This window comes from Triturus cristatus, chromosome 2_2 (genome assembly GCF_964204655.1).
Source record: "Triturus cristatus chromosome 2_2, aTriCri1.1, whole genome shotgun sequence".
NCBI lineage: Eukaryota > Metazoa > Chordata > Amphibia > Caudata > Salamandridae > Triturus > Triturus cristatus.
The window spans coordinates 548974294-548997273 of NC_140582.1; the positions used below are offsets into that span (position 1 = coordinate 548974294).

General features: G+C 44.2%; 1 protein-coding gene across 1 annotated transcript in view; it reads left to right on the forward strand.

Moving 5' to 3' along the window:
- The first annotated feature begins 656 nt into the window (after nt 1-656).
- LOC146862496 (lecithin retinol acyltransferase-like) overlaps nt 657-22980 on the forward strand; it is a 92034-nt gene continuing 69710 nt past the window's right edge. Inside the window, exon 1 of the mRNA XM_085641701.1 lies at nt 657-1327. Within this exon, the coding sequence (XP_085497827.1) occupies nt 794-1327 (534 nt within the window). The 5' untranslated portion in view covers nt 657-793. The remainder of the gene's footprint in view (nt 1328-22980) is intronic.

Sequence of the window (22980 nt, forward strand, 5' to 3'; positions counted from 1 at the left end):
TGAAGAATGGGATTGACACAAAAGTAAATGGATGAATATGATAATGTCCATTTTACATGGTGTTCATTCATAATGATTTCAGAAAGCAGCATACAGGTAAGTGACAGTACATCACAAGGCAGCTTTCCATTGCTCATCTCCAAGCTGTATTTCTGGTACAATCTCCTGATGCACTATGGCATGGTATTTGTTTATTTTGGACATTTAAAAAAGGCAGAGCTTTTATTTTGGGCATTTGAAGGACGCGGAGCTTGTTGGCAGGTGGCCACTTTAGAGAGTGGTTATTTCAATGTTACTAGTTGTATTATATATCTGGAATGAATACAATTTCAGAAGCAGAAAAATTGCAGTCAAACAACAGAAGCACGGATTTTTAGCTAGCGTGGATTTTAAGCCACGCCTTTAATAATATCGACCACGCCCTTTTTGTGAGACACTCCCTCAGTTTTTTCATCCCACTTAAAGCACGGGATAACGCTGTCCTATTTACCGCTGCAGGCACCCTGGGGTGGGCGGATCGCAGAAAGCATGGCATTGCTGCCACCGGTGGGGGGAGCAGGGGAGGTCCTTCTGAACATTTTCACTGAGGAAGCTAAAAAAGTTTCATTTACCATACTGGCAAAATGCCCTCAGCCAATCAGAAGCCACTTTTCTTTAATAGAGGAAGCCCCCTCCACTCAAACAGCTCCCACCTTCCCGTCAAAGAGCCTTTATAGAGAAAGGCAGTATTTCAATTTAACAGAAAGAACGGCGGCGCCAGCGGAAGCAAAGTGCAGCCTGCAGCGAGGGAAATATGAAATCCTCAGTGCTGGAAGTGCTGTATTTTCTCATCGAGAAAGTGCTGCTGATTTCCAACTTCAAACTCTTCAGTGTGTCCGAAGATGAAGTGACCCCTGAATGGCACTATGACATTTCTCTATACAAAAGGGGAGACCTGCTGGAGGTGCCCCGCACCCTCTTCGTCCACTTTGGCATCTACCTGGGCGAGGACCGGGTGGCCCACCTGATGCCGGATATCCTGCCCCTGCTGTCCGAGGACCCGTCCCTGCTGCAGAAGGTGGTGACCAACAAGCGGCTGGTGCTGGGGGTCCTGGCCAAGGCGGCCAGCGTGCGGGTGGACTCGGTGCACGACTTCGCCTACGGGAGCCGCATCCTGGTCAACCACCTGGACCGGAGCTTCCCACAGGGGGCGCTGCCCGCGGAGGAGGTGGCGCGGCGAGCCGAACAGCTGGTGGGGGCCGTGGAGTACAGCCTGCTGTGGAACAACTGCGAGCACTTTGTGACGCGCTGCAGGTACGGCAGCCCGGCCAGCCTCCAGACCGACAAGGTAACGTTTACTTGGATTACTAGTACTGCCTAATACCTACAGCGAGTGTGACCGGGCGCAGTGAAAGACTGTCCCCGCGGTGGTTACTTGTAAAGCTTACTTACATACCTCGGCGCAAAATCACAGAGTAGTCAGACATACCTGTCCACTCCCACCGTGTGACGCACGATATCTGCTCCCAGCACACACTGGTGAAGAGCCGAAATCACACGGTGGCAGGGGAATCGCGCCGATAACCACTGTAAATAGTGTTTTTCCGGTTCGTTTTCCGAGGCGTTGAACTGCTTTCAGTGCTTATATCCATTGAGGGGGACTAAACACACCCCAGGACATCGGCACCAGTAGCACTCCGCAACAACAAAAAAAAAAAAATTGTGGGGGGGGGAGGGGTCTTAAGGGCAGGGTGGGGTTCAAAAGTGCCTTTAGGTACTTCTCGGCACAAGTCCCCCCCACCCTCTTCTCACACGGTGAGAGTGTTGTTTGGGTTGGCAGGTATGCTTCAAGAGATACATTATGTGAAAAAGCTGGGATGGAATATATTTAACAAGCATTGGCATAGCCAATAGGTCTCGCCTTTGGGACCTTACAAGTATTTAGCCATGCAGCACATTATCCTATGTCCTACAGCATCTTCTGTTACTTCACGTGGCACTGGTAACAGCCACATACACCCAAGGATGGGCTTCCATGTTATTTGATGAAAATATGATAAAGACTCTTCAAATTTCAAAAAGTGTATTTCTTTAACGAAGGCGCTTTGACACTAATAGGCACATTATAGCACTGCATTCTTAAAAAGTAGTCTGATTTCTTTCTGTCACAGGAGGATAACAGTGTCTATGACCTTCATCATGATCACTGTGAAGAAAACATTCTAGAGATCCCTGGTGAATTTTATGCAAATGTATCCCCATGGTTACAAGGCAAGTCTCAAATAGACAAATTAGGTAGTGACATAGAATCTCCCTATATACACATCGCATGGTCGGAACCCCAATCCCCTGAAGCAGCGCATAGGTGCCCAGTACAGGTGGTAGACCCTGCCTTTTTGAGACCAGATGCAGAACGAAATGCAACAAATTGCTTTTACTTAAAAGGGGCATCGGAAAAGGCAAGGACTGATCTCTGAAGACAAACAACCTTTACAACGCAGTCATTACATCGCACTACATTTACAACGCAGTCATTACATCGCAACATCCTTTACAACGCATGTCACTACAACACAGCAATTACATTGCATGTCGCTACAACGCATGACACTACAACGCATGTCACTACAACGCAGGCATTACATCGCATGTCATTACAACACATACCATTACAATGCACAGTACCCCTACACTATCCAACACTTACCCTACTGTTGCACCCCCTGGAGTTAGAATAGCAATTTTTACCCCTACACTATCCAACACTTACCTTAAATGCAATGTTATGGTATGCGCTGTAATGGTATGCGTTGTAAAGGTATAATGTAATGTAATGGAATGCGTTGTAATGGAATGCATTGTAAATGTAGTTTAAAAAAATCGTTGTAGTGGCATGCCATGTAAATGTATGCGTTGTAAAGGATGCTGCAATGTAAAAACTGCGTTGTAAAGGCATGCTTTGTAAATGTATGCATTGTAACGTCATACATTCTCCCTGAAGGAAGAAATAAGAAAATTCCCAGCTTCAGCCACTCGGAAAGTCAATTGTCTGCAGTTTTTACCTGTGAGGTCGCTGTGTCTGCCCCCAGTAACAACCCGATTCTTGTCAGGTGGTGGGTTTGACGGGCGATAGGTGGAAGCCCTGGGCTATGCATGCGCCATGCACTTTGTAGCAGGCTTTGTATTCTGCAGTTTGCACTGGACTGTGAACGTGCATCGTGCACTCTGTAGTCAGCTGTATGATGAGCAGTAGCCTGCATTCTGTACTGGGCTGTAGGTTAAGCCTGCACTCTGTACCTGGCTAGACAAGCATGCTCTGGAGTCATTCTCGCACCCCAGAAGGCGTGCTAAGGGAATACTAGAAAGAACAGCAATTTCGTAACCTGTGAAGTTAACTGTAAACAGAAGGGTTCCTGGGTGACTTCATCTGTGCTGAGGGAGAGACCGGGCTGGAGAGGGGGAAGTGTATAGTTCCTGGAAATTAGCGCATTTGAGAGAAGGGACACTTCCCTAACACTTTACTTAAGTGCGCTACGAAGGGCACAGACTTCCTTGGTGAACACTGACTAGGGTTTGTCAGGTGGTGGCAATAGGATCGACTGCCTTCAGTGTTTTTGTCTGCTTCAATATTCGGGTTAGACATCGTTAGATGCATTAGTTTGTTTTTATTAACGCCATGGCCCTTCCTGCAATCAGTGGCCCTGGGGCATGTGCTCCGTTTGCCACACATCTGTGATTGCTGCCAGGATACACATCGCATAGATCTTTAGAGATTGGCACTCAGATGTGAGGTGATAATTCAGCAGCCGATGTTTGGAGGCGAGATGTGCCACGGATGAGTTCCCTCAGAAGTCCGGACTCCGGGTAGTACGAGGATGTTCTAGGGGGTCGAAAGGTTCAGGAGCATGCTAGTTTCTTAGAAGATGACATGTTTGCGACCTAGGTAGACACCGGATGGTTCTAGTTAGAGGATGGCTGAAGCGCAGTGTGGCGAACATAAAAAAAGCAATGTTTAAAGGTAAAGCGGACGTTGCGGCGTGCTGCTAACGCTTTTTGTGTAAATATAAAGCAGCTAGAGAATAAAAACAATATTTAAAGTTAAAGCGTGACCTCAAGGTGAGCGCTTTTTGTAAATATAAAGCGGACACGCAAGCACCCACATAAGTGCCCGTCCGTAGTAAATTGTAAACAAGTATTAGTGGCGAGGCTATGGCGCTGCTGACTCGAGAGCGGGAGATCCCGGCTCGAGTCTCTGCTCCGTAACATCTTGTGATTCTGGGAAAATCACATTTCTTCCTGTGATAAGTTGACAATATATATGTGCTGCATGACACAAAAAACGCTCTACTACATAAACGAGAGAGGATCAGTAGTGTGTTGACGAGGGAGAAGAGAAGTGGGGTTTTAAGTGAACTTTACGTTAGGGCTACAAAGGGACAACGGAGGAACGAGGCAAGTATGCGAGGGAGAAGAGAAGTGGGATAAGGGAGGGGGTGGCAAATGGTGAGAACTTTCGCGGCCGCTTTGATGTTCTCAGTGGCCGCGCGGCTCACTGAGAACTTCAAAGCAGCCGCGAAAGTGATCAGGCAGGCTGCCAAACGGTGCGCGCGCCCGGCGCACATGCACTGCATTTGGAGGCCTGAAAAGCACTAGTTTGCACTTCCAAATCCCTCGTTTACTAAAGCTCTCGCCAGAGCAGCGCTAAAGCGCTGGCTCAGGCGAGACCTAAAAATAACTAGTATAAAAGCGGAGCATGTTTTTCTTTACCAAATAATATGTGAACGAGACACCCATTTACCCTCAACGTCATCTCTGGAGGGGTCTATAAGAGAAATAAAGGTCTGACGCTCAGAATGAAGAATCTCTCTCTCACTTTCTGACACACGCATACATACCTGCCAACTGGAAGAAAAATCTCACCGTGTGAGGAGGGGGCGGTGCCTCGCACGAGAAGTACACAGGAGGCACTTTTGAAACCCCACCCGGCCCCTAACCCCGCCCCACCCCCCCAAAAAAAGCTTGCTGAGTCCACTGCCGATGTTCTGGGGTGTTTTCACACCTCTTAATGGACGTAGGCAGTTTCAAAGCCTTGGAAAAGAAGCTGAAAAACACTATTTACCGTGGTTTTCAGCTCGTTTTCCCTGCCACCATGTGATGTCGGCTCCTCACCGGGAGACCATGTGATGTGAGCCGATATCGCGTGTCACAGGGTGGCACTGTGAGAGTTGGCAGGGATGACCATACATGTGCGCACTCTCAGCTTGACATGAAATGGTAATACACGGGTGTCTTTGTGCTGCCCGCTAAAGATGTAAGTAACATTCCAGAAAGTGACAACACTATCTTTTTTTCTACTACAGCTTTATAGGTGCCCAGGACTGAGGTACTTGAAATACTACTCAAGAAAAAACAAACCGAGCAAACACTTTCTTGTCTCAAGGGCTGTGCATAAAAATAATAGCAACCCTATCGTTTTTTTTATTCCAACACACTCTTTGGTCATCTAGTTTGCTTGTGCTGGCTGGTACTGTCTGTATCTCTAAAATATAGATTTACCCAATCTATTAAAATCCCACATTTCAGCAAAAACTGAAGGTTTCGTACAATCAGAACAGGTAAACACAGGCAGTACACATTCCTCTGACAGCATCCTCCGCCACCCCCCTGCTGGGTTCTGCCCAGTTCGCTTAATCTTGTACCTCCACGTCTTGTAAATAGACATACCCTGTTGTCTTCTTGAAACCACACATCTAGTTTCAATGAAGCCTGTTTGACCTGGCATCATTGGCGTGGGTCTCCCTTCCATTTTTCGCTGTTGTCTCCTCTGTTTTTGCTGGTGTTAGATGCTCTGGGCGCTGTGCCACTGCCATTCAGTGCCACAGCGCGAATGCTCCCTGTGTAAATATGATATGTGAATTGGTATATCCATGATTGGCTTATTTGGTTTATCTGTTAGTCCCTAGTAGCGTGGCCTGTGTGTGCCCAGGGCTGGTAAACCAAATGCTGCGGGTGGGCCTGCAGCGCTGGGTTGCACCACCCACAGAAGCAGCTTGTTAAGTGTACCTCAGACCTGCCACTGCAGAGTCTGTGTGCAGTCCAGAACTGCCATCTTGGCTGTGAAGTGCCCACCCTTTCCAGCCCCTGAACCTTCCCTTGGCATCATATAAGTCACCCGATGGTAGGATGCATTGTATGTGTAAGGTAGGACATGCCTTGGTATGTGTGGCATGTCCTGGTAGTGAATTGCACCCAATTTCGTTTTTCACTACAGTAAGGCTACCTGTTCTCCATAGGCCAGAATGGGCAGTTTGACTATTATATTCTATAATCCTAACGGACCCAAGGAACATGGTAGAAAAACGAATTTAGTATGCCTGAGCTCAGGATATTAAAATACATCTTTTAGTAAAGTTTATTTTTCTATTCTGTGTTTGAAAATACCACTTTTAGAAAGTAAGTATTTTGTTGCCTAAGCCTTCCAGTGTGCTCTGCTGTTATGTGTATTGGCTGTCTGGTTTTGGAGGGACAAGGCAGGCTGAGTCAGACCTGGGTTGAATAGAGAGATCTGCATTTGGAGTATGGGGAGGGGTAGCTCCTTGACCTGAATATGGTGGTGCCTGGCAAGGTGAATGCTGGCTCCACCTCCTACTGTGTGTCTGATGGCAGACCCCCTCTCTCTGAAAGGAAGGATGCAGCCTGGTAAACAAAGTGCTCCAGGACTGAGCAGAACTGGTTCTGGCTGGGTTCAGTGACTTGTGACTCTTTAGAACAAAGACTTTTGGGGTATAAATACCTGTGCCCAAACCCCTACAATTTGTATTGCTCCTGGACATCAAGACGAACCTCTGTCCGTGTAACTGAAGGAATCTGCAGGAGGTGACTATCCTTGTGCTTGGATTGGCCTGCAGTGGTTACCATTGGACTTGGAAGAAGAGGGAAAAGGACTTTGAGAGAACTTTTATTAATCTTGCTACAGCAATCACCCAAGGGCTGGGGCACGTTTGCGAGCCGCCGCAGCTGAAAGCGCACAGGAAAATCATTGCGCTGCTGCCACTGAGCGCTCGCAACCAAAGATCATCGCATCGCACATTTGCGGGCTTCCAAGTGCTCGCTAACTCCAAAGATCACCGCATTGAGATCATCGCAGTGCGGATGCCGAGCGTCTGCCATTTTCATCACATCGCATCAGGATCGTCGCTCCCTCCCGGAGCGCCATTTCTTCGCATCGCAACCTGATCGCACATGCAACAGGATCGTCGCCTCGTCTCCCCCCCTCGAGGCAAGGAGTCATCGCATCAGCGGCCTAGCGTGCAGAAGTTTGTCACCTTGTCCCCGCACGCATCAGCAGATCGGCGCCTCGTCTCCTCCCTCGCGGCAAGGATTCATCGCATCGCCAGCCTCGCGTGCAGAAAATAATCGCTACAGCTTCTTTGCGACATTTGGTTTGTTTTGATACGAAATCCAGGTACTTTGTAAGTAAAAGGGTCGCAGAGACCACTGCTTTGAACTGATTCCCCTTTGCACACTTTGAGCTATTTTGCAGCCTTTCAAGAGTAATCCTATTTTACAATATTGTGGCTTTTTATCGTTATTGGTCTTGTGTTAAGTCTATATAAAGATACTTATTTTTTATAACTACTTGTGTGGTTTCCCTTTGTAGTGTTCTTCACTGTGTTACTGTGTATGGTCATAAATGCTTCACACGCTGCCTCTGAGATAAGCCTAGCTGCTCGTGCTACGTTACCACAGGCTTGAGCAGGGGTTATCAAAGGGTGGAGGCCTCCTACTCCGACTTATGAAGAAGGGTCCCTACTTGGACAGTGGCCAGCCATTGCCAACTAGAGACCCCCATTTCTAACAAAGCCTTTTAACTACAGAACTACCGATAACTGAATGCACGTTTGAAAACATGATTGGAAAACCTACCATGTCTGATATCAGCATTTGCTAATGCAAAAACAAGAATTGATGGACGGAATGCTTAACAATGCCACTCACCCCCAGTCAGAAATCTAGGCCTAAATCCATCGTTTTTTTGCCCATCAGCCACCCCAGCTTGGATTCAACCATATGCAAACCAGTCTTGACCCTGCTCCCCATGGGAACAGTACAGCCCAAACTGCTAGTTCAGGTCCTCCCTGGACCGGAAACAAGCATCCTAGGACCAGTTCCCATTCTTATCAGCCAGGATAGCTTGAATCCAGATGCAGGGTTAGCATGATACCCACATCTGAGCATACCGTCTCACTTGGGGTGAGAAATGTAAAAAGAACAATTGATGGACGGAATGCTGAACAATGTCAAACACTCACCCCAGTCAGAAATTTGGGCCTAAATCCATTGTTACTTTGTCACCTCACCACGCCACCCCAGTTTGGACGAGGCATGTGCAAATCAGTCTTGACCCTGCACCCCATGGGAACAGTACAGCCCTAACTGCCAGGCCAGGTCCTCACTAGACTGGAAACGAGCATCCTGGGACTGGTTTCAGGAAATCGCCCCTCATCAGCCAGGCTAGGTTCAATCCAGTGGCATGGAGCACACCACCCACGTCTGGGCATCCCCATCCCTCTTAGGCTGACAAATACAAAAAATAAAATGGAAAAATGCTGTTTTGAATACAAATATATCACTAAACATATAAGTGTTGACAAAGTGTGATTGTAATAAGAACTCCTTTTGGACAACAACAGTATCATTTAAAGTATTTAATACAGTAATTTATATTTTCTCTCGCTTTGGGCCAGGCAAAGTGTTACGAGTTGGAGATTGCTTACATCACTCTGTTAATGAAACAAGCATCATCTTAAGTGATTGCTAACTGCTCTCTAAAGCCTGCATTTTCTAAGCACTGTACACTCAAGAAGAAACCATACAAAATGCAAATGACAGGAACCTGACTTATGCATGGTTCTACTCAGAGCCAGAATTGTAAAACATTTGCTCCGGAAACCTATAAATTGAGGCCAGTGTGTGGCAGAGGAAAGGAGGTGGAGTCACGAGGGGCAGAGTCATGAAAAGTGGAGTCTGACAGGCAATTTACATATTTGTTTTTTCAAAAAGGTTCTGCAAAGAAATTGGCAACAGAGACAAATGTGACAGTAAATCTGTTCCAGCTTACTTAATTGCTCACAAAGAGGCTGCATTTAAAATATCTTGCAGGGTTGAAACACCTGCTGCACAATGCTTGAAATGGAAGCATAGAAGTGCGGGTACTCCTTGTCACAGAGTACCTGTTTGCTGATGAGAAGTGCTGATATTCTTCCATTTAAAATCTTTAGAGCCGTGCGGAAAAGTGCAGTACTATCCCGTCCAGATTAAAGAAGTGCAGGTAGTGAGTACGTAATAGTGCCTCCCCATTTAAGGCACTGCTCCTGCACTGGTCTTTGTGTGCCCAGCAATTTTTATTAATAAGCTAACTCTGGTGGGTAATGCTGTTCCAGGAGAGTTCTGTGTTTTGTCCAGTCACTTGTGACTCTTAAAGTAGCATTGAGAGTAACTGTACCTGCTGCAAAGTACGTCATGTAACATGCAAATCCCAGATTTGTATTTTAAGGAGATAGTTAAGTGGGTTACCGCTTTTGACACAGAGAGCCTTTTGTGACTTCAAGTTCATACATTGCAATACTAATATAGCACAGTGAGCTATGAACCAGTATTAATGAGCTGCATGCATACTCCAAGTTACCCTTATTATTTTCCACCCGATCTGCTGTTAGTCTAAGTTTGCAAAGAAGGGTTCCTTTGGGTAGTAATAAAGTATTTTTAGTACAGATGCACCATGCACGCCAAACAAATATTGTCTACAAGTGTGGCCGATGTGTGATTCTTACACATTATAACCCTCATTGTCTTCTGCAACACTTCCTGTACATTGACCTTCCTGTACATTGATCTGCCCACATTTATATTATTTATTTTTTGTGCGTGCTGGCAAGTTTTCTGACGCCCTACACTGGGATGAGTGACGCTATAAAATAATTTGATAACAAGTAAATTAGTGTCGTTTAATCTGTTGTCTAATTATCCACACACACAGATCCACTGGTATTCCTACAGTGCATGCATGTTTCTTACATAGCTGGGTTGAACAAAGTAAAAAATATGCCTCAAAATCAAGTTTCTCTGAAGTATTTGTGAAATGAGAAGCTGTGTGCCTTTGTTTCCTTCCATTGCATAGGTTCTTTATGGCTCCCAGCCAGGGTGATACTTCAACAATTGCATTTCTGATGGCCCTTTAAGTCAGGCCTTTGTTTTAGATCCATCTGGAAGTACGATGAGAAAGCCCCATTGCCGCCTGCACATTGCTGTTGGTACTCCGAACAGAAGGCAGACAACGTGCAGGCGCTGCTGAATTGTGCCCATATCCAGGAAAGTCCACCAGGACAAATTCAGCATCTTTGACTGGGTCATCCCGATCCCAGATATAACTCGGAATTATCTGCTAGAACTGGGATCTGGTGGGTTCTCCCACATTTCCTGCATTGGTTCTACTGTCACTTTGTGACTGTCGAGCTACCTGCGCTTAGTGAATGCAAAGGCGGGGTGAGAAAAAATATTTAGAGGATTGGGAGAAGCACATGCATCTGGGTTGCCTGCTAGTCACAGAAAATCGAAATAATTTATATTTGGCACTTGGCACTCTGCAGTGTTGGCAGCTTCACGTGCCCCTTGATGCTTCAGCACCCACGGGTGCCACTCAGTTCACCCATCCTTATGGTTGACCCTGCCAGCTGCTCAGTTGTCCAGATTCACAAATGTCCAGCTTCAAACATCCGGATTTATTCCCCAGTCCTACTCCTATGTGTAGAGCAAATGCAAATTTAGCAGGATTCACAAAGAATTCCAGTAGTGTTCCTTAATAACTATCCAAGACATACATTTCCAAGTGTACTTACATTAGTAAAACATACATGTGTGCAATTTTCACCTTGTGGGTATTCTGCATGTGTGAATTTGATGCAGTTGCAATTTCAATTTCTTTTTTTTTTATCCTGAAAAATATTTTTTCTTGTTGAGGAATTCATTCTGCTACATCCCCAATGAAAACTGAGAAGATAGGACAGGAAGGTTCTTCCAAGTCCAAGGTGGTGACTTGCAATAGGTGTCACCAGGTGGGACACTTTAGAAAAGACAGTAAGGGTCAAGACCCTGGACAAGGATCACCAGTGATAGCTCACATGTGATATGTGCTCCCTCCCCATTAGCAGCAGGTGAACCAATTACTCATGCCCTTGACAGGAGTACATTTGTGTGCATTTAGGGAGAGAATTACTAAGATTTTGCACTGTATTCGCATCACAATAGTGACGCAAATCGGTGCAAAATCTTTTTTTCCCTATTTACTTTCCAGTGCTAAACTTGTTTAACGCTGGAAATAACATAAAAGTAATGCGAAGCAGCGCATTGCGCTGCTTCGCGTTACTTTGCGCCATGGGACGTACCAAGAGTGGAGCATGGGCGTTCCCATGCAACCACCCAAGGTTTCTCACGCTATACCCAATTTACTAAATAAAGTAGATGAGGTTTAGCGTGAGAAAACTGCGGTCTTTTCAAGTAGGCGCACTGAAGGAGAAATGCTTTAATTAATCCTTTGTTTTCTGACTTAGCATGCGTGCTGCACTGTGCAGCACGCATACGAGGTGGGAAAAACTTTGCATTGTGTCTGGGCATCATATTTTGTGCAGGAAGGGTACCCTTCCTGTACAAAATCTATTCTAGACTAATGCACACAACCCAGGGTTATGGCGCTAAGGGGTGTGCTTGGCGCACTGCAGCTGTAATCAGCATTGGCGCAAGGGAAAGGGGAGGAGAGAGGCATATCTCTGAAGATATGGCGCTCTCCTGCTCCCTCCCTGTCGCGCAATGCAGCCCAGCTTCGCGGGGGGCTGCGCTGCATGAATTTTTTGTAAATCTTCCCCCATAGACTTTGGGAATCAACTTTCAAAGGGTAGGAAAATACCCACTAGCATACGTTTGATGTTGATCAGCTACTTTTGCAGGCAGACTCGCACAAGAACACCCATGAACCCTCCCCCCCCAACTCCAAATTTGTATAACTACCTACTTTAGACGATATTAACATATTAACAGGATGTCTGCATTTACAAATGCCATTCCCGAAGGTTACATTTTGCCAGGCCTTGATTTTGTGACACTGGATAGGATAATTTATCAGCACGTTTTTTGCCCACTTAAGTTGTTTTTAGTTTTACATAATGTTTTGCCAATTGGATCCAGTGAAATTAGCCAGCAGAGTCATTCACCCAGCACAGGTTCTCTACTATCCCTACTGAGGGAACATGCCAAGCACTGCTTACAGTTTTTGGTGTTCATACTATAGCTGGCTATGTGCTCTAATAATTCATTAACACTCATGGGGGGGTGAGGGATGTTTGTGTGTGGTTAATTGTATGGGCTGGAGGGGGGGGGGCAGAAAATATTGCATTGTAAAGAGAGATCTTTGCACCAGAATGCTTAATTTTTATTCCTATAAATATTCCAACCTTCTGGGGTACTACACCTCTTCCATGCAAGCACTGTGCAGGACCTACCACCCCCTAGCCTCTGAAGGAAAATGCAAAACTATCAATGGGGAATCTCTACCTAACAGGACCCAAGGACTGAATATCCTTTGAGGAAGTGGTTCTTACTAGACAGATGGATGTCTTACTATAAAACCTTCTGTTCAGGGAGTTAAAGTATGTCTCAAAATATGTCCTCACTGGTCAAGAGGAGAGTCCCCACTCATCTTCCCAGCAACCAGCTTTTTAACTAGAGACTACCAGTACTTGGTTGTAAGGACGTGAGACACAAACAATGCAAGGCTTTTCCAGTCTAATGGAAAAAAAGAGAATACAAGGTGCTCCGAGACTTGGAGAGACAGAAAATTAAAAGAGTTCTGGTAGAGCAACCCAGTCTTATCACAAGGAAGTGCAAACAAGCTGAACTCCAGACTGTTCCCTTTCCACAGTTCTCACAGTTCTCCTAGTTCTTGGTTCTCATATATCCTTTATGAGCCAGAGTCTGCCTCTCTTTCTCTTGGTGTCTCCCTCGTATTTCTCTAATTCCACTTTTCACATATGAAACCCAACACATTCTGTTCCAGATTTCAGCCTTATGACATCAGGGATTCTTAGACCCTCTGCCCCATCGCTTTATCACCCTAGAACCTTCTTTCATTCCAGTCATTCAAGAACTCCCACATTGCTTACTTTAGGTGTATGATCATTAGTTATTTCCCTGCAAAGATGAACATTTCAATTCTTCGTTTTGATAAGCTGGAAAAGAAATTGAAATCTTAGGATTGAAGCTGTGCGTTTGTTAAATCTGAAGAGGGCACCTCTGTTATCAGATTTGTACATTTGATGGCAAAATAAGCCTTACAGAAGGAACAGAGACAGAGATTGGTTTTGGAGTGAGAGATCGAGCACATTTTTGCCTGTAGAATTTAAAAGGCACAAGAGTTACTTTTTGTTAATTGTAATATTGAGTAAGAGGACAATGTTCTTCTGGGAATTGAAAAAAAAAACAGGCGGTTTCCGATGCTGGGGTAATTTCTTCTTTTTGGGGTAATTTACATGTATCCGACGTTTTACAGGAAGAAGTCCATGGTTATTCAGATCATTATACAAGCACTCAATAATCATAAACCAGGTAAACCCATGGTTAGATGGGTTTCTTTGACGTTCTGTGATAAGTTTACGAGACTTGTTGCCCTGGTTTTAGATGGCTCTAAGCTCTTTGATCCCAAATATTGAGAAATGCCCTCCCATTTTAACAATTACCATCATATTTCCATGTTAAATGTAGAGTTTCAACTCCTTACTTGAATTTATATTCTGCATATTAAGAATATTCTTTACAACGAATTCGTCCTTCCCAAATCAGTTTTATCAAAATTGAACAATCCAATGTAATTAATTTGATTACTTGAATATGCTTAGTGACAATCCTATTGCAGTGGTGATTTTGTATGGCAAGAAAGTGGTTGATTGGGTTGGCTTGCTCTATTTACCTTGTGCTGTTTGGAAGTTTGGTTTGATATAAAATATTGTTAGTTTGTTACAGATATATTCTGCTGCTGAAGCAAAAGCAACTAGTAATGGAATTGTGTCGGACCTTTGATCTTTACAGCCCTATTTGTCCATTACTGTTTAGAATGTTCTCTGTTTGTGCCCAGTTTCTGCCCACTCTCTTAATATAGGCAAGCTCTAAGTTCAACTACTTTTTGATTGCTTTGTTAGTGGATTTATCTTTTTGGGGTTGTAGTGGGGCATCTACGCCCAGAATTCTTGTAATTCTGGAATGGAAATATGTTTCTGTGTTGATATTGTTTCCAGCAGTTGGAAAGTTCAGATGAATGCTTTATGGAATCTTGAGTGTCAGTCCTTCCAGTAGTGCCAGCTCTGGTTTAGGCTACCTCACAATTAGGCATTGTTTTGATATAACTACAGTCAGGCATTAAAGAGAATGTGATCACCGAGTCATCTAACCATAATTTGGGCTTGACCTTCTTGTTTATAGTATGGATGCCACCTGTTATCATAGGCTTTAATATGTGGCATGACAATATATCTGCATTTAGGAGAAACCTCTGGTTGTATGACATTACAACGCTGCCAAATACCATGCATGACTTTAGCACGCATTTTTTACCATGCAAATTATTACCACGCATATACCTTAACTACGCATGTCTTTACCATGCATTGGAATGTCCATTTAAGGTAAGTATAACCCCTAAAAACACCCTTACCACCCAATACCGCTACTCACCATAAACCATAAAAATACCCTTACCACCCAATTTCCTTACCAACCCCTAAGCCCTAAAAACACCATTACCACCCAATACCCTTACCTTACCCTGAACTGTAAAACACACCTACCCGCCCCTAAACCCTAAAAGTACCCTTCCACTTCATACCCCTACCCATCCCTTAAATACCTTTACCACCCTATACCCCTACCCAACCTAAAGTCCCTACCCAACCTAAAAAAAAAATATATCTCTATCTCTCCCATGACGCGTTTCGGCCTCAACTGGCCTTGATCACATGGCGCACTTTCAGAATCTCGTTGCCTATTTAAAGTGCTATGTGCCAACACACGTGATTACAAATACCATATAGACAGAGAAAACATACTACACAAGTCTGTCTTGTGCTAATCAGCAGATCTAAATATAATTAATATTTCAACATGAATAAACAATTACAACAAATTCCTGTAAAAACATTAATTGTTTAAATTCAAGTTGAAAGTATTACAATTCGGCCAGAATAAAATAAAAACCTGATACTTGTATAATACATTGAATAAAGCCATATCTGTAGGATTCATGAACAATTTTCAATTCACATGTACTTGATCTTTTACTTGGATTTTGGCCGATTTTATTCATCATAAGTTTATCCAAACATAATTATATGGCTGATATGACAGTTCCTAATGGAAACCACAGACAAATCAGCCCATGTGGGCATGCTTGTAACATTACTCTGCCTGCAACAAGTGCCTAGTGCTCAAGTGCAATAGTGCTACTATTTTGAACTTATTGTTCATCAAGTTCTATATGTGCATGTGTAAACAATTCCATCAATTAAAAAGTAACACCGAGGAAGGCAGTTCGCCGAAACGCGTTTGTGTGTATCGGAATAAAGATCTCCTCCGAGCGTCTCCCGTGAGTGCTTATTTCTCTGAAAGACGAGGATTGGAGCGTTGATATATATACCGAAGTATTTTGTCAAGAGTGCTCCTGTGCACCAGAAATCTTAGGGAAACCAGGAACAGACGAAAGCTGACCCAGGATGCAAGTGAGAAAATTAATTTATTTTCGTTTTACAGCAATGCCTGCATGACGCGTTTCAGCCTACGAAAGGCCTTGATCACATGACGCCGAGGCTGAGCAGGAGCAATTTAAAGTGCAAGTGCAAAATGTGTAACGTGCATGATTGGCTAACGCATAAATGGCGTGTTAGGCATGGAAGAAATATATTGGAAAGAATATATATACATATTTGTAGTTCACTTATAGTAAAATACATAAAAGTAACTAACATTGATAGACAGTTGGTAAAACAATCCTTAAAAACAAAGAAAGCACAAATATAAGGTGCGATCTAAATTTAAGGTAAAACCAACGGGCAGTGGCAGTTTAAAACAAACCTTATATGTTTTATATATAAAAAAACTGAACACCTACATATGCAACAACGAAATAGGCTGTGCAAAATACGCAATATGTGCAAATGAGACCCAAGTGGGTAAAATCCTCATCATGTTCGTAGTCAGTGAGCATATATGATACAAATAACCATCATAGATGAACACTAGCATGACTATATCAAAGCGCCAATCAAGATAATGCATAGTATACAAAGTGCAAAAAATAGTGCTATATTAAAAACAATCTTAATATAATATAAAGTAATGTTACAAAAATTATAATTCTTTCTGCATACTAAAAAGGTATGGAGGCTATACATCAATGGAACAATAGATATGGGCATCTTTAAAACTGATGGAAAGAGTTGATGAAAAAGGTATGATTACAGACAGGTGAAGAAATCTTCACTAGCGTTAAGACCCACAGGGGTCTTAGAGTCCAGTTCGAGAATATAGCGGGTTTCTAGCGCACGGAGAAGGGCCTCACGATTGCCTCCCCGTCTCAACGGGGGCACAGAGTCAATGACAAAGAACCTAAGGAGTTCACTTTTGTTGTCATAGCACTCCTTGAAGTGGCGTGCAACAGGGTATGTGGGATCACTGCCATTGATGGCCCGTAAGTGCTGGAGTATCCGCTTGTGGACCTGTAATTTGGTACTGCCAACATATTGCAGGCCACACGGACACTCCAGCACATACACCGCAAATTCAGTCCTGCAGGTAAGGAATTTATTGATGGGGCGAGGGATGTCACAGAACGGAATGCAATATTCCATCTTGTTAGCCCCATGCCTGCACGCTTTGCAGCTAGAACAGCGTTTGAAGCCCTTGCTCGTCTGCAACCATGTTTTAGTCGCAGCACTTTCAGGACTGGATTTAACTAGCGCATCCTTCATCGAACGAGCTTTTCTGAATGTAATGACCGGACTAGCTGACATCAGGTCCCCAATGACAGGGTCATTACAAACGAGGCTCCAATTTTTCTTAAGTACTTTGCGTAGAGCCTGATGTTGACGATTATAGGTCACAATTAATCTGATCGGTTGATTAGTAGGTAAGCTCGTTTCGATAGGCACAGACTTCTTTAAGGCCTCACTCCTAGGGATGCGATTGTCTTTTTGAATTGCACCATCAACCATAGCAACAGTATAGCCCCTTTGCATAAAACGTGCTTTGCTAGCTTGTTGAGCTTTAACACATTCTAGGTCAGTGCTGCAAATACGCCTTATACGCAACATCTCCCCATAGGGTATGCTGCGTATGAGATGTGCCGGATGGTGACTTGAGGCATGCAACACTGTATTACCCGCAGTGGGCTTCCTAAATAGTCGCATTATTAACCGGTCATTGCTGGCCACAATCTCTACATCTAGGAAGCACACCGACTCCTGGCTTATGTTGGACGTAAAGCGGAGGTTAAGAGTGTTGATGTTGAGTGCACTAATGAAATCAAGGGCTGCCTGTTTGGTACCCTGCCATATCAAAAAGATGTCATCGATATAGCGGAGCCATACAATTACATGTTTGGAAAAGGTGTCATGGTGTTGGCCAAAGAGGACCTGCTCCTCCCAGCAGCCCATGTGCAAACAGGCATAGCTGGGAGAAAAACAGGCCCCCATGGCTACACCCCTGACCTGTTGGAAGTATTGGTTACCAGACATAAAGAAGTTGTTGTACAAGCAAAATGAAATCATATCAAGTAACATCTTATTATGATTGGCTAGCATAATGTGTCTATTCCCCAGATAATGTACAATTGCTTTCAAGCCATCAGAATGATGTATGCTTGTATACAACGCTGTTACATCAAGTGTAATCAACCAACACGTAGAGTCCCAAGGGGTGTCTGCGATTTTTCTTAGAAAATCACCTGTGTCCTGCACAAATGACGGTAGGGTTTGAACATGTTCCTGCAAGAATTTGTCAATGTACACAGATGTGTTTTCCAATAACCCCCCACAGGCTGAGATGATAGGCCTGCCAGGAGGCTTGACGGGGTCCTTGTGTACTTTTGGGATGAAATAAATCACCGGGGTGATTGGATGCTCATTCTTGAGGTACTTGAATTCATCCTGACTCAAAAGTCCGGTACTTCTCCAAGCGACCAAACGTGCATAGAAGTCATTCTGTGCTTTCCTCATTGCAGCTGCCTCACACCGTTTATAACAAAGAGGATCATTAAGCTGGCTGTGGGCTTCATCTAGATAAAGTTGACGAGGCCAAAGTACCTCCTTGCCGCCTTTGTCTGATTGGCGGATAATGATGTTGTTGTTTGCATGCAGTTTTTTAACCAACTGGATATACCAGGTATTCTGTGCGGTGTGTTGCGTTTTTTCACGAAGCGTGGATGCATAAAGTTTTTTCATGCCCGCTATAGATAATTCGTTAAAAATGTCTAGATTATCATGCAGCATCAAAGGAGAAAACGTTGATTTGGACTTAAATTTGGTAAGGCCTGACATGTTAGGAATCAATTCATCATTAATACGGCTGGAGCTGGAGTCTTCAGTATGCAGTTGTTGTAGATCTTGCAGCAATTGAAAATCACTGGCTCTAAGTCCATGAAATTGTGTAGCCATAGGCAGAGGTTGGGGTCGTGGTGCTGGAGGATTAAGCCGAAAGTACTTCTGCAATTTCAGCTTGCGAATAAACTTGTATAGATCTATTCGTGTCTTGGAATAACTGAAATTGCTGACTGGACTGTAAGACAGGCCCAAATGGAGGATTTTGATGTCTGCTTGGCTCAATTGAATATCTGTGAGATTTAGAACAGATATGGAGCTGCTTTCTACCCCTTCCAAATGTTGCCCATCTACTGTTTCTTCCATTTTCTGTTGTAGTTTCTTTTTGGCTTGGCGCTTGGAGGCTGCTTGTCGGCGCGCTCTGCGCTTTTGGTTGATTCTTTTACACTGTTGGAGTTTTGGCATCTTGGTCTCAAAGTTTCACGCCGTTCTTGTCGCAAGCAGTCCACCTCTTGCGCTAGGGAATGTTTGGTAAACCCCAAACACATTAAATTACTATGGCGTTCACTGTCAGACTCACTGTCGGGTACTGAGCTCAGGTCAGAGATTGAAGATGCCCCTTGATGTCCTTGATTAGCACTTGAGCCTGGCTCAGATGACACTTGCATTGGAGGTGGTTTGGAAGTTTTTATGGCATCGAACTTCCTAGCAAAGGTGAAAATCCGACCTTCTTGATAATCAATTTTGTCGCGTTGAAATTTAAACGCCTTGCGTTTTTTGATTATTTCCTCCTCTTTGCGAAGACGAAAGACCATCTCCTCCCTGAATTTGACACAGTCAACAGAGGAATCCAAAGCACGGATTTCATTCTCGACAATGTCAATCTGAGTCTGCAGTGCTGCGCGATCACTCTCCGCATATTTGACCAAAATAACCACCAACTTGCGCGATGACTCCAGGTTACACTCCGCCCATTCATTAAGCATGTTAGGGTCAGGTTGCTCATAGCTTGGTGCCAGCATTATTCGAAGCCCCCGAGGGATGCGCCCCACCTCTAAATAACGATTCAAGGAGCGGTGCTCCCACCATTTGGCTTGTTCAGCCTTCATCAACTTTTCCAGACGTTTAAAGATTTCACGTGGGTTAGGAGTTCCACTGATGTGCTCAACTGTTTGATTTATGATGTTTGACCCACCAGCCGGTGAGTCATCGAACACACCGATGGCTGCCTCCTCCCTGCTTCTCAAGGAGTCTGCAGACATGGCGCTGTATATATTGAAACACAAATGTGTACTCACGGGATCTACGGGCAGTTGGAGAAAATCGGAAACTGCCCAAATCCTCTGCACTCCTATATATATTCAACACAAACTTCTTAGTTTTCTCTAAAAAAATAATGCAGCATACCGGACCTCGGAGAATCAGGTGCTCTATTTAATACACAACAAAGAGGCCAGCTTGCTTAATATCTTCAATCTGTCCTGGCGCGTTTCGGCTTCTGTCCAGCCTTGATCACAGGTGAGCTGTCTATGTGATTGCGGAGTAGCATTACATTTTTATAAGCCCAAATAAGACTACTGGGTCTCAGCGTAGTCTCATAATACTGCAATCCACAGAATGCACCATGACAGTATTGTTAGTCTTTTTAATTTATTCACTTGACTGCAATTTGTTTTCCATTAATCCTTTGTGTGGGGACACTGCAGTATATAGATGTATATATGCATATATTACCTACTGGCAGTCGCCAGTGGGTAGTTATAGTTAGGACCTAGTTTCCATAGGAAATGCGTTTATTGATTTGCCAATATCTTTGGCGCGGTTTGACGATTCTTCAAAACTAATGAGGCGCTCAGGTCAGCTCCTGTCTTGTAAGTTTTGGGGTGATTCGACAAGCGGGGGCCAAGAAAAAAGGGGGGGTCCCAAAATCCATTTTAGCCATCTTGATTTCCAAGGGAAACTTTAGACAAGGCAACAGCCCGAACTGCTCAACGGAATTACAACAAATGTGGCGAAAAGGTAGCTCTTGGTTCAGAAAGCGTTCTTTTTGTTAAATGGTGTAAATCCGTTCAGTAGTTTTCGAGAAATGTAAATATTTACAGACATTAATATATGGACACGAAGGATCCGCAAACCCTCCCGATCTCGAGCCCGAGTTCTGATTGGCTGCCAACACTTCAAACCAGGAAGTGTTGGCAGCCATCTTGTGACTCAGTTGAACCGAGTCACAAGAAAAAAGGTTTAAAAAAAAAAAAAAAGGGACCGGGTAGAAACACCCTGACCCCCCTAGGCCTGCGACGTGGGTTGAAACGACAACAATAATCCCTGGTATTCCCCTAACCTGCCAAGCTATTTCTACTCCTAATGTAAAAAGGACATCTGCTTGGACAGACATCCATTTTTTTGGGATACCCTCAAAAATAATAGTTTATGTAACCATTGTATTTGTGTGTATGTCAACTGTGTTTAAGTCTACAATTTGTATGCACTCATGCTTTTGCATATGTTTTCAGACCTTGTTTATAATTGTATGTGTCTCTTAACAGTCCTATGTGATTTTGTGATCTGTTATTTTGTCCATCACTTTACGATATATGATTGATAATATACCGTATTTTCAAACTCTATTGTTTTGGTGTCCTATAATATGTGGTCCATACCAAGGCAAGATTGATTTGCCAGGTCAAAAAGAGTACTTGTGAAAAATTCATGTTCTTGTTAAAGAAATATAGCCTTCCCACAGAATCAGCTGTTGCTGCATACCTCTAAGGACCCCCCAGCAGCAAAGGGGACTTAATTCCCAGCCAAGAGCGCACCAGAAAGCACGTTTACAGAGTGATGTTCAAAGGGGGCGTGGCCTGCTATCGGAACTTAGCACTTCTGCTGTGTGAGACTTACTGGAGGTAATAGGAGGTGTAGTTAGCCCCCAAGGATTTCTTTGGGGGACAACTACCCCATCTGTTACCTTCTGTAAGTTCCTCACAGTGGGATTGCTAAGAGGTCTACAGAGGCCAGGCTCCCCTTTGTCCACCACTCTGCAAACGCACCTCCTGGCACACTACTGGTTGGGGGATGAAGTCCACTTTACTCCTGAGGGACTAAGGGAACAAGAAGTCCTCCTGGTGCCTCCCGTAAGTCCTACACAGCGGAAGTCCTGAGTGCTGGTCGGAGGCCCAGCCCCCTTTCACCACCACTCTGCAAACGCGACTGCTAGTTAAAGAAGCATTTGCAATGCAATAGGTCTCGCATTTGCGAGAGTTAGAGCTATTTGCGTTGTAAATATAAACGTTTTTTACTAATGTTTTTTGAAGTGGAGTGGATGAACGTTGTGTGTAGTGGACTTATGTGGTATGTTGTGCAGTGAAATAATTTGGAGAGCAAGTGTGTGGTATTTAGTGTATAGGAATTGTGTAGAGTGGGATTATGTGTTATGGAGTGTAATTATGTGGTATGGTAATCTGTGTTGTGGTAACCTCAGGTTTAGTCTTCCTCGTTTCCATAGAAGTTAAACTATAAACTCCATGAGACACAAAAAAGAAGGAACCACTGAGGAGCACTTCTGGACCTATTCAAAGGTATGAGCAGAGCCACTGGAATTATGCGGCTGTTCGGCCGCACCGATTTTTGCATAATTATACTTTTTCCGTATTTGCCATCCGCATCATCTGCCGCATAATCTACAGATTTGAACAACAAAAAACTTGTTTCTAGCTAAAACATTGCCAAAAATGCAGCAACAAGTTTTACAGCGTGGTGGAAGGCCCTTTACAAAGCTGGAATGGTCACCTGTTACTTATTGCTTCAATGTGGGTGTTAGATTGGTACTAATGGTGCGTAAACCACTCTTGCTTCATTCTGCACCTCTCATGCTTCTTTCATCTGCTCCTCTCTTGCTTCTTTCTTCTGCTCCTCTCTTGCTTCTTTATTCTGCTCCTCTCTTGCCTCTTTGTGCACATCTGTTGCTTCTTTCTGCACTTCTCTTGCCTCTTTATGCCCCCTCTTGCCTCTTTCTGCACCTCTCTTGCTTCTTTCTGTACCTCTCTTGCTTCTTTCTGTACCTCTCTTGCTTCTTTCTTCTGTACCCCTCATGCTTCTTTCTGCACATCTGTTGCTTCTTTCTGCACATCTGTTGCTTCTTTCTGCACTTCTCTTGCCTCTTACTGCACCCACTTCCCTCTTTCTGCACCCCGCATGCCTCTTTCTGCACCCCCATGCTTCTTTCTGTACCTCTGTTGCCTGTTTCTGCACCTCTCTTGCCTCCTTCTGTACTTTTCTTGCCTCTTTCTGCATTTCTGTTGCTTCTTTCTGCACTTCCCTTGCCTGTTTCTGTACCCCTCTTGCCTCTTTCTGTATGCACCTCTGTTGCTTC